Source organism: Choloepus didactylus, chromosome 23, assembly GCF_015220235.1.
Source record: "Choloepus didactylus isolate mChoDid1 chromosome 23, mChoDid1.pri, whole genome shotgun sequence".
Classification (NCBI taxonomy): Eukaryota; Metazoa; Chordata; class Mammalia; order Pilosa; family Megalonychidae; genus Choloepus; species Choloepus didactylus.
The window spans coordinates 3,027,410-3,039,928 of NC_051329.1; the positions used below are offsets into that span (position 1 = coordinate 3,027,410).

The 12,519-nt window shown below is 42.4% G+C and overlaps 1 protein-coding gene across 1 annotated transcript in view; it reads left to right on the forward strand.

The window, feature by feature from the left end:
- The window catches only part of TMEM132D (transmembrane protein 132D), a 675,237-nt gene that overhangs the window by 177,643 nt on the left and 485,075 nt on the right, over window positions 1-12,519 (forward strand). The window contains exon 2 of the mRNA XM_037817364.1: window positions 5,926-6,814. Within this exon, the coding sequence (XP_037673292.1) occupies window positions 5,926-6,814 (889 nt within the window). The remainder of the gene's footprint in view (window positions 1-5,925; window positions 6,815-12,519) is intronic.

Genomic DNA, 12,519 nt, shown 5'->3' on the forward strand with positions numbered 1-12,519 from the left:
TTCGAGATTCATGGGTTCTGGGTTGTAGTTTGATAGTTTCAGGTATCCACCACCAGCTACCCCAATTCTTTAGAACCTAAAAAGGGTTGTCTAAAGTGTGCATAAGAGTGCCCACCAGAGTGACCTCTCGGCTCCTTTTGGAATCTCTCTGCCACTGAAGCTTATTTCATTTCCTTTCACATCCCCCTTTTGGTCAAGAAGATGTTCTCCGTCCCACGGTGCCAGGTCTACATTCCTCCCTGGGAGTCATATTCCACGTTGCCAGGGAGATTCACTTCCCTGGGTGTCTGATCCCACGTAGGGGGGAGGGCAGTGATTTCACCTTTCAAGTTGGCTTAGCCAGAGAGAGAGGGCCACATCTGAGCAACAAAGAGGCATTGAATATTATATTTTGATTTACCTCCTAGCTCCCTGAGGAATATACTTCAGTGATTTTTCAAAAAGGGTAGATAGGAATGTAACTTTGTATCTTTCTGTTGCCCTCACACGTTACACATTTTTTAGGATATACAATTGTTCAATTAGAACATTCCCCACTCTTTTCTCTAAATATGTATTTTTTTACAATTATCATATCAGAAAACATCCCAGAGCTCTTATCAGCTGCTAGTTAATCTGTTTTCTGTAAATATTTATCACTGGTTTTTAATACCTAATTTGGCATACCAGAGACAACTGAGGGCAGCTTGACGTTTTTCCCTTTTTAGTCTTTTTGTATTTTTTTTTTAAATAAATGCTTGTATAATTATATATTTATCCTTGACATTAGTAAATGTATTTAGGAAATGTCTAAAGGGTGGTGTTTTCAGTTTTCTCTGGAACTCAGTGAAATTCTTCTTTTTTGTCTTAATGATGCTTTTGTACTTTTCTATATCTTTCTAAAAAACTCTATCTGTATATTCGCCATCAATGGTATCTCACGTTTTCTGGCTGCCATTGACTATTTTTATTTCTTTGTCTTTTTCCACTGAGCTTCATGAAAGCTTTAAAAGTTCCCTCTCATATCAAAGGCTCGGTTTTCTGTTTTTTAAAATCTGCTTTATTGCTTCTGCAACCGTTTTAAATTCCTTACCCTTAATACTGCCAGATCTTCTTCCATCTTAGTCTTACTTCATTTAAAATAACAAAGGGCCTATGTTTTCTTGATTATTATTGAGAGCTCAAAAGTGATTCTTTGTAAGATATGCTTCAGTATTTTTTAGTAAATATTCCTCAAAAGCATGTTTTCCCCTGTCTCATGAATACTTGTTTAAATTGTCCGTTTTTGTGGCAGCTTTTATTTATGGGTCCTCTTTACCCTGTGCTTTTGTTGGTTGGTTTGTTTGTTTTCTTAAATGCGGGGTGGTCTCTCTGGCAGGGTTATTCTCCCCTACGTGGTAGAGCAGATTCTCCTTGTCTCCACTCCGTTTCACTTGCTCTTGTTAGGGCCCATCGCAGATGTTAACCTGGGGAGGCCATTGATAATATTGCAACCTGAGAAGGGGGAGCACACACTGGAATTGTTGGCATCACCAGCAGGACACCTGCTCTGCAGAGGTTCTTCTCTGAGCTTGGTGGAGTTGCTACAGTGGAGGCCAGTTACCTGCAGACGATTCCAGTTACCTGCAGGAAGAGGATGTGGCTGGGCCAGGTGTCCTGTCCTGTGCTGGTGGCCGTTAGGGAACAGGCACCTCAGCCAGGAGCCCTGGCTCATTGGGGCTTTCTGGGTGGTGCGGCCACATCTGCCCTTGAGTCTTCTGCACAAGGCGTTGGCTCAGAGCAGGGGAATATTGTGGAGTGAAGTGGCCATCCCGGGGCCTCTCACTGCCCTCACCTCCTGCCATGGCTCTTACACATGCCGGAATAGTTCCACCAGGCTGACTCCTAGTTTATTTTGATGGCACCATGCTTAGGGTTGCCAGATTTAGCAAATAAAAATACAGCACACCCAGTACATTTGAATTTCAGGTAAACAATTAATCATTTTTTTGGTACAAGTATGTACCATGTAATATTTGTGTTTATTTGAAATTAAAATGTAAGTGGGTATCTTGTATTTCATCTGGTGGCCCCAGCCATGCCATATTTTCCACATGAGGTGTTTGAATTCTCAGGAATTCTTGCAGACCACAGCATGCAGATTGCACCTAATTTTCAGCACAGATGCAGAGTTTTTACCTATTACCATTCTCTCTTACTTATTGCTGTTGGGTCTACTCAGGGGAAAAATCAGAGACCTGTGCTCATATTATTATCTTTCCCAGATTTCTTGAAAGTATAATTTAGTAAAAGTATATCTTTTCAAAATGCTAGAATTAATATAAAATCTCTCTGTGAGGCCATCGAGGGGTGTAAAGATGTGAACATGGCACTTTCTTGAAAATAAGTGTTCAAAGTCATAGCACAAAAATCAAATGTAATTTTTTTTCTTAATGGGCTGTTAACTGAGATTTACTGTGCACAGCTTCTTTGTTACTTGACACCTTGCTCATTTTTATCTGGAATTGGTGTTCTTTGATTATAATGGCTACCCCTTTGGGGATTAGAAAAAATGAGTTTTACTTTTTAGCTCATTCAGTGCATTGCAGAACATAATTGGCATTATTTTTGTAGTTTTGTTAAAAAAAAGTAACATTCGCTTTAGGTCAACTCAGAACATTTCTAAATGATAAACAGGTCAGATACTAAGCAAAAAGAGTAACAGGCCACTTGTGGAATAAAACTTAGAAATTACTTTCCCTCGAATGATGTTCGCAGTGATCCATTATTGCTTTCCTGAATAAAGTTAGAGGACCTAAGGTGTTGCCCTTAGAACATGTAATTATTTGCACAGTTAAGTTTCGTGGTCCCAAGTAGTAGGGGTGAGACGTTCAGCAGGAAAGTTCGTAGAGCCTTAGTTCCTATATTAATGTATAACAGTCTATAACTTGGTTGCTGGCTTTGGCAGTTTCTAGAAAGAATGGCAAGCTGGTGCAATGATAGTTCAAGATAATTGCTGTACAGTAGCACTGAGATGCATTTTGCACTGTGTGATTGATGTAGTTCTTTTAGGACTTCTGCGGCATGGAGGGACTCCTGCCATTTTTAGTTCCGTATCACTAAGATTATATGGAGCTCTTAATGGGGCAAGAACTGAGACTTCTAATTACAGCGTGATGGCAGTGGAGAAGGACGGCATGTAAAACCCGAGTATAAAAGTGTAATACGCTCTTTGTGGTATTAAAAGCATAATTTATTCTTTCTTTCCTTCGTCAAATATTTATTGAGCACCTGATACAGTCATGGACTGTGAAGGCACCGCAAACTCCGAATTCACCAACCCTGAACCGTTGCTCTTGGGGAAACACAGGTTAGGCTCCTGCAAGCCTCTGGTCACGAAGTTTTCATCAGCTGATCAGTACATAACTTTGCTTTATGTGTGTTTCTATAAAGACATCTTGATATATGTATGTATGATTCTTTAGCATTGCACTTGGGGCCAACTGTACCCTGACTTGTGACTGAAGGAAGTTGATGCAACACATCTTTTCTCCATGAGGCACGTCACAGGCCCCCTGCATTAGGAGCACTAGACAGCTCTCCAGCACTGTACTTAGAGGCCATTTTAAACAGCAAATTCACCAATAAAAAGCACAAAAGTATGAAAAACCTGACACTGCCTATACCATGGAAAGGAGCTGAAACAAGAAGGCAGAGTGTTGTCTTGTCTTGTCCTCAGCTGGGAACCTGCACGTTGGACAACTCAAATTTTTGGAATGACTACCAAAGTGCCACAAGTATTGATTTGGGGTTAAGAATACATTTTAGCAAGTAGGTGAGTTTGCAAATAAGGAATCTGCGAATAAATGAGGATCAACTACTTGCTGGGTGGTATTATAAGGACAGTGGAGAAAACATCTGGCCTGATATCTCTACCTACTGGCCTATGAGCTCCGGGAGCAAACAGGAAATTGCAGCAAAACATAAAGTGCTGTGATAGGGGAAGTATGGGATGCTATAAAAGGGATACAGAAGGTGCACAGAACCCAGAACTCTGCTGTCAAGGAAAGCTTTCAGGAGAAATGGCTTTTATAGTGCCACTGCAGGATGCTACAGAGAAGGGAGAGAGCACAAGGCTTCAAGCCAGAATGTTATCCTGATAATGCTCATTGCTTAAACTGCCTGCTCATTGCTTCAACTAAAACTTGTATGTGACAGTACACATTTGCAGAAAATATAAATTAGGATTGGTTATTCACTTTACAGAAAGTTTAAAAGTGTAACTGTTTTAAGTAATGAAGTCTCTTGTTATATCTACGATATTTTGATTTTTTAATTCTGTATTTATTAGATTGAACTCCATGAAACTGCTCTTTGGGTGGTTGAAAACTGGTCATGTGGCAAAGTTAAGATGTTTCAGCACAATACCAGTGCCAAGTGCTGAAATCAAGGCCCAGCCTACTTTGGGCTGGGTGAAACCATTGAATGGAAGGATTTCTGTGTTTGGGGCTGCCTGTAAACTCAAGAGAGAGAGTGAGAGGATGAATGTATGTGTCAAACTGGCTTCTCGTCTAGAAATTAAATTGGATGCAACCCAAAACCTGGCAGTGTTGGAACCAGATGGGAGCTTCACCCCCTGATTGGCCCGTCCTACTGACAAACCCTGTGGCAAGCAAAGGGGTTCCTGGGCCTTGCTTTTGTCACCCACTTCACGTGCTGCAAAGTCAGGAGCAGGTCCCCTTTGTCTTAGTCCATTGCTTTCTCCACTGCTGCTGACAACTGCCATTAGAGGTCCAGACTCAGGAGGTGTTACATGTCGGAAAATGTATTCACATGGGCCTTTGAGACAGGGTGGTGCGACAAATGCCAGGGTGTGAGCTTGCTTCTAATGCAGAGTAACCAAAGGTCATGGCACGGCTACCCGTAAGAAAGGGTTCTGTGTATCTGGTGCTTTGCCTAGAAAGGCATGTTCCCAGAGCAGATACTCTCCATTCCTAAAACTAGTTAAATTCATACTTTGAATTATGTTACTTCCATGTCTCTTTTTTTTTACAGAATGTAAGACAAACTGTAAAAATAACATTTTGGATTTTTCCCCGAGGGAGGGATACATGCAGTAAGGAAAAATTAAAAATGCTTTTTATGCATTAGTGTCAACAAACGTTATGGATATAATGAGAATGAGGTTCAACTCCTTGATTCTTGGTTTCTGGGGAACAGTTAGGCAAAGGACATGAAACGTGCCCTGCACACCTGGAACCGACGTGACAGTGGTGCCATCTCAGCAATGTCCAGAGGCCTCCTCCCAACATATTTTCCCAAGGGCCTTTCTCTCCATGTCTCCACCCAACCCCATGGAGAGTGTGCGATCTCCAAGTGATTCATGACTGCCCGTCTTCATTTATGTGGCCCGAGTCCCTTACCGTTTCCCATTGGACAGTGCATCTCCAAGTGGAGCATGTGTGAGGGGTGGAGCGTGAGATGGCATTAGTGGAATATGGACACAACATCAAATCGCAAGTTGAGAAAGTCTTTTCTGTTTCTGATCTCAGCCTGCCTGGTTGTGCCAAAGGGAAGGCCACTCTCTGATTGATGCTGGCATGCCCTTGACTGCTTTCTAACCCTTGCTAATCTCTCCTTTCAACAGAGAGAGCAAGTCTTAAGCAAAACCCTCCAAAGGTACCACTGCTCATTCGAAATTAGAAACATGGCTTTGTTGAATTTTATTTTGCCCTCTATGTGTGGCAAGTGATACTAGTTTTCTACTTACTTTAGTGGCATTAAATTCTTTAAAACAAATACATTTAACATAAATTGAGTTGATTTAAATGAGAAATTTTAGATGGCGGATAGCACGTTGGGCATGACTTTAGGGCAGCTAATATAAAGGGGATGTTCACATGTCTGTGAGTTTGCTTCCGCTGCCCTGGAATTTCTAACGCCTGCACTCTGATTTCCTCCTGGCAGTGACCGAAAGCCGCGGAACCTTGGAGAGCATCCAGCGGTTCTCCCTGCTGCCCACCTACCTCCCGGTGAGCTATCGCATCAACAACGCGGACGTGTCCTTCTTCCTGAAGGAAGCCAACCAGGACATCATGAGGAACTCCAGCCTGCAGTCGCGGGTGGAGTCCTTCCTTGTTTACAAGTCCAGGAGGCTACCAGTTCTGAACGCCAGCTACGGCCCGTTCTCCATCGAGCACGTGGTGCCCCAGGACTTGCTGCTGCCTTCCAACCCGTTCAGAGTCACCAACAAGTTCTCCCTCAACTGGAAGCTGAGAGCCTCCATCATGCGAGAGAAGATCTACCTGAGCTGGCCCAAGGTGCAGGTGCTCTTCTCCCTGGTGGGCCGGGACTGGGACACACAGGGGGCCACGGACGCCCTGCCCTGCCTGCGGGTGTTTGCCTTCCGAGAGACCAGGGAGGTGAGGGGCAGCTGCCGGCTGCGGGGGGACCTGGGCCTCTGCGTGGCAGAGCTGGAGCTCCTGCCCAGCTGGTTCAGCGCCCCCACGGTGGTCGCCGGCAGGAGGAAGGCGGCCGAGCAGCCCGAGGGCAGCCCCGTGGAGCTCTACTACGCCATGCAGCCGGGGGACGAGCGGGCCGACTGCATCAAGGAAGAGTCACGGAAAAACAGTGGGGTCAAGGGAGGCCACAGTGACATTGACGAATCCAGCCCCCCCTTGCATAGAATAGGCAGCGTTTTCCTTTACCAGACCCAGGGGAAGCCTGTTTTCAGAGAGCTGCGCTTAGATAGCAATGTGGCCGTTCATTATGCACCCAAGACGGCTAGACAGGGAGAGGTGCTGACTTTTCCCATCTCCATCACTCAGAATTCCACTGAAGATCATTTCACATTGAGGTAAGTGAGTCTGGGGTACTGCACTCGCTGGAAGATCCTCTGGTGCTTCTGACAAACCCAGTATTTGATCATGTCTCATTCTCCAAAGTAGGGACGGATTTTAGAAACCCATTTTCTCCATAAAATAGAGTCCAGTTTGTTCTTTCTGGGTATGGCAATTTAGTTGTGAAGGTCTTCTTATTAATAGATTGGCTGGGCAGTTACGGGGTGGCCCCCCGAGTGCTGCTGCTGTGCCTTTTGCCTTAACGCAGGGTGTTGTCACCAGTTGGGAATGTAACGTTGTGCAGTAGGAACTGTTCCGGAGCTAGATCACTCAATGCCTCAGAGTTGAAATGAGACTGCAGACGAGTTTGCAACAGTTGTCAGAAAGGAGATAGGACCCAGTTTTACCAACTAAAAACCTATTCCAAACATATGAGTTTAGGTATATTATAGTACAAAGTCAAAGTTATTTTGCTTCTCTCTGGAAATAGAACTTAGTGTTCAGAAGATAAAAGAACATGATGTGTGAAGAATACACAGTAGAATTTGTTGCGTATTTGAGATAAGAATATCCCAAAGGCATGGCATTTAAAATGAGTACTGTGTGCTTTAGAAAAAAATGTGGGTTAGTTTGCTCTTTGGATAGAAGCAACTTGCCTTGTCTTGATTGAATTTTCATTAAATAGTTTTTTGCTTTAAACATGGGAAGAGTTTGACTCTAACAGCTATTCAATGCAAGTGTTGTTGGGTTACTAGAAATGTCCTAACATTTCTGCCTAACTCAGTGATTTGATCCAAATTACAATGTAACAAAATGTGTGTTTGTCTCCTGAAAATAGCAGTAGTATCCTATGTAAAACAAATTTTATATGTGGGTTTTTTAATTTCATCTAATAATAATTAGTTCTCCTGTCTCTCTCTACCTTGGCTTAGTATCTGCTTTTACTTTTCTTCCTAACTTTTTTTTTATGTGTGGATTAGTATAAGAAATGAATCCCTCTTTTGCTTCTATCTTGTTTATTTAATTTTTGTTTATCATGCACTAGTATTAGCAATTCAGACTTTCCGATTTTAACTAAAGGGATGGAAACTAAGGGATGACATTACTTTAGTGATTGAACTTCACCGATTCTTGACAGGTAAAAACCTTTGGCTGAGTTGATATGCATTTGGGGATTTGCTGTAGGGATTTAGGGCGCACAGACACATCTTCAGGACTGAGGCCTCCATAGAGCTCCCTCCAGCCCTCTTCAGAAATTACATCTCGATTTAACTGGTGACACGGCCTCTGTCTGGTCTGCCAGCTGTTTGGCTTTTCCAGATTCAGCCATCTTATTTAATTTTCTTTGTGGAGACCACATTTTATAAGGAGAAATATTTTGCTGATATTAACTAAATGTTTTGAATAAGGGAAGCATTGTTCACACACGATTTTATACTCTGCCATCCTTTAGATTGGCCAACTCCGGATTGTTGGTTTTCTGGACCCAAGGTTACAAACCAAAATCCCCCAAACATTTTACTCTCTGGGAGATGAAGCCACTTCCAACTTTCTGGGGGAAGCAGTTGTATGTGTAGAGTTGTGTTTCATAGAAAGCTTTGTACCCTCTGACGAACCACATGCCCCTTGGTCCATTGGCTATCTGTGCAAATCCAAGACAAATGTACTTTTTTGGACTACATAATCTGAGGGATCCAGACATTTTAAAATTCAGAAAGAAATACATTTGAGACATCCAGATTTGGTGGCTCCACTATAAATCAAAGATTGGACAATTTTGGCTGTACAGCAAAAGCGTATTGTTCAGAGTCAATCAATTAGCAACTTGTAAAAAATCAGTTTTCCATGTAAGACAGAAGTACAGTAAATATTTCATGAATGTGTGTTTAAGTAAGTAAGGTCCCTTTTAGAGCTTGTACTAAATGTAGTTGCTGCATACTTAAGCTGCTCTAATTACAAATGAGTCTTATCTGTTTATTCCAACTGCTGGAGGCAAGTCTGGACATGGCAACATTATTAGCCTTTAGTTTGAATTCCCATAATTTGAAAGTAATAAAACTGTATCTTTTTTAATGAAGTCAATTTGAAGCTAATTTTGCATAGCCTCCAAATATTTAGAATTAGTGTAGGCTTGCTGTATCTGGCCATCTGCTGTAAATAACCGGAAGGATCCAGCCAAGCTTCCCTGGGTGCTTTTCCTCCCAAATTGTGACTTTTGTTTCTAGGTTATCTGTGTTGACAGTGCTAATGCAAGCCAGGGGCGGGCCGGGAGCTCCTCTTTTATAGGTCATTTGCCAGCAGGGCATCCATTGCCTCAGTCATGGCCAGGGTGGAGAGGGGATTGAATTAACTGCCACCAACACGGGGGACTCCATCCAAATTCAGGACTGATGTCACAGCTGCGGTTTCAGTTCTCCACTGAGAGCAGCCCACCACCCGCTCTCCATCCCCCTGGCTATTTGTTATTTGGGTAACGCCACTGTGGACTCACACCAGGAGTTGGCTTCTGTTCTGGGGACGAAGTTTCATGGTACGAATTGTAAGTGAAGGTACTTTCAAATCAAATTAAAAAAAAGCTGTGTGCGCGTGCATCTGTGTGCATTGCGCATGTGTATGCTCACACCTTTGAAAACAAGAAACCCCATATGGGGCTGTTTGTCATCTTACAAATCCTGTTATATCCTGCTGCTTGTGGCTTCCAAAGCAGACATGCAAAGATGAAGAAAAGCAGAACGTTTTCATTCCTTACACATCCAAGGAACCCTTTTAATTTCAGAAAATGTTTTCCTTCAAGTGAACAACTGAAGCCTCCCACAGCTCTTGGGTCCTTTCTCCCACGGCCTCCCTCCCTGTTCTTTTGTCTGCTTTCCCGACCCCACAGAGAGCCAATTTCAGAAGCATCCTAGGGCCCTTAACCACCTAAGCACAGGTCTGGGGGAAGATAAGAACTTGGGCTTTTTTTATTTTTCCACGTCCTCACCCTCTATTCTTCTGTTCCTTCTTCCCCCAGAGAGTCAGTCTCAAAGGAGGTTTGATTCTCAGATCTGAACGTGAAGATGGAGCCAGCTATTGACATATCATTAGCTTGATTGCCCAGTACCCCAGGAAAGGCAAACGAGAAGGCCTGGAGTGGTGGCACAAAACTCCACAGAATGGGGGCTTTCTTCAAAGTGAGGGGCATTTAAAAACTTATGCATTGAATGAATGAACAGACTACACATTCTTTGCTGAGGGCTCTGCTAAAATGCTCTGTGCTTAAGGATTTGTTGAGTACCTTGTGAGAAGATTTAAGACCAACTCTGTATAAAATGTTAAACCAAGGAGATCTTGCAGAGATGAGATGTATAAGAATATTCATTGACAAGGGGGAAGAGTGGGTCTGCAACTGATAGGGCTCAAAGGATATTCTTTATTGGTTTGAGAAGTCTGCTCACAGAAGGTCTTGCGTTTTTTTTAGAAAATGATATGTATTTGAGATTGACTCTGAGCTGAATTCACTTGCATTAGGTAGCCTTTGGAGCTGCCTTGCCCAGAATTGGCTCTCTTCTTTGCAGTGAATCCCCTTCTTGATCTTAATATGCTCACATTAGATGCAAAGACCCCTGAGCATCTCCCACTGGCTCACACACCTACTTCCCTGCCATGCTTGGGCTTGTAGCCCAGTTGGGCTTTTATAATGAGACATGGTGTCCTGGAATCACCTTTTACTAAGAACACATCCTCCAGGTGGAGATTTTTCCCTAATGAGGAAACTGGGGTGCCATTAGGGAGAGAAGGAATGCCCGAAACTCCAGACTCCACAGATGTCTAAAACGTCTAGATGGCCTGTGCCTGGGGTCGTGCGCTCCTTTGTCACCTGGTGGGAATCAGTGAGGTTGCTTGTAGTGGACAGTAAGTGAGAGTCAGACAGAGAAAGGAGAGTGGTATTCTTTTTTTTAAATGAACTTTTAATTTAATAATTGATTTAGATTTACATAAAAGCTTCCAGAATAATGCAGAGGGTTCCCATATACTCTGGCACCTAGTATCCTCTGTGGTTAACATCTTACATTTCTGTGGTGCCTTTGTTACAATTAATAAGCCAATATTGATACCTCATTAGTAACTAAAGTCCACAGTTGATTCAGATGTCCTAAGCTTTTACCTTCTGCCCTTTTACTACTCCAGGATTCTATCCAGAATTCCAGATTGCATTAACTCTTCCCAGCTCCTTAAACTCTTGGTTTTAACAGTTTCTCAGACTTTGCTTGGTATTGATAACCTTGAGAGTTTTGAGGAGCACTGGCCAAGGATTTTGTGGAATGTCCCTTGAGTAGGATCACCTGATGTTTACTCAGGATTAGACTGGGGTTATGATTTTTTGGGAGAGTGGGGGTAGACCCAGTAAAGGGTTATTGTAATAACCTATGATAACCATCCACATGATACCACTCGCCATTAGCTTTGACCACCTGGCTGGGGAAAGAGGTTCTCAGGTTTCCCCACTGTAATATTACCTTCCCCCTTTTCCATATGGTCATCTTTGGAAGGAAGTGATTATGCCCAGCCCACACTTAAGGAACAGCACATCCACATAAATTATTTTAAATTCTGCATTGGAGATTTATTTTCCTGCACTGATTTATTTCTTTAATAATTTATACCAGTAAGCACTCATGAATATTTATTTTATATTTTGGTTATACTCTGATACTCCTTTATTTATTTGGTTATTTGGTTGCTCATATTGTTCCAGGTTTGGCCATTCAGAGCTCTTTCAGTTGGCTTGGGTCCCTCTGACTTTCCCACATCATATTTTTTAGCTCTTCCTTACTTCTTGGCACTACATGCTGCTCCAAGCTCATCTTGTATTATTCCTGTCTTTGTGCTATCATCAGCCATTTCTCCAAGGAGAGCTGGTTCCTTTTATTGAGTATAGTATTAGAAAATGAGCTATGGATGTCTGGTGTGCTCATTGCTACTGGGGCTCAGTGTTCCTAGTCCCTCTCAGCTGACAGAGTAAGGAAGTATGTGTGTGTACCAACCTGTGTAAACACACATATCTGTATCTATTTATACCTGTATCCTGTATTAAGATAAGCTAATGATGAGTTCCTACTGATGTCTCCAATTCTAATCCTTCATCAGATGCATCAGTCTAGCATTGTCCCCTGATTTCCAGCCATTCATTTACTTAATTGTTCAACTCCTGTCTATACAACTAGCAGTTTGTAAATTGTTAACGTGTATCCCAACATTGTTTGGAGACAACTTTATCAGCTAGATTACAGTGCTATGTGTAGTTCCTTTTGCCTTTAGTCTTACAGAACCCACTTATTTCCAGAGTTATTTAGGTCTGTTCTTTTTCTCCACCCCCTTCAGTGTGGTTGTTTCCTACGTTTGTAATACAGCAGATTGTCTTGTCACAGTTTGCTCCCATACTGGGAGCCTCCAGCCTTCTAAATGTTTTTTGCTTTTAATTTGCATCCATTATGGTTTACCCTTTGTACTGTAAAATTCTATGAGTGTTAATAAATGCACAGGGTCATGAACCCTTCATTACTGTATCATACAGAATAATTTCACCACCTATTTAATGTGCTTTGTTTTTCCAACCTCAACTCTTACTAACCACTGATCTTTACATCATTGCTTTGCTTTAGTTTTACCTTTTTAGAATGTTATGTAATTGGAATCATATGGTATATATGTAGCCTTTTCAGACTGGCTTTGATAGCATAGC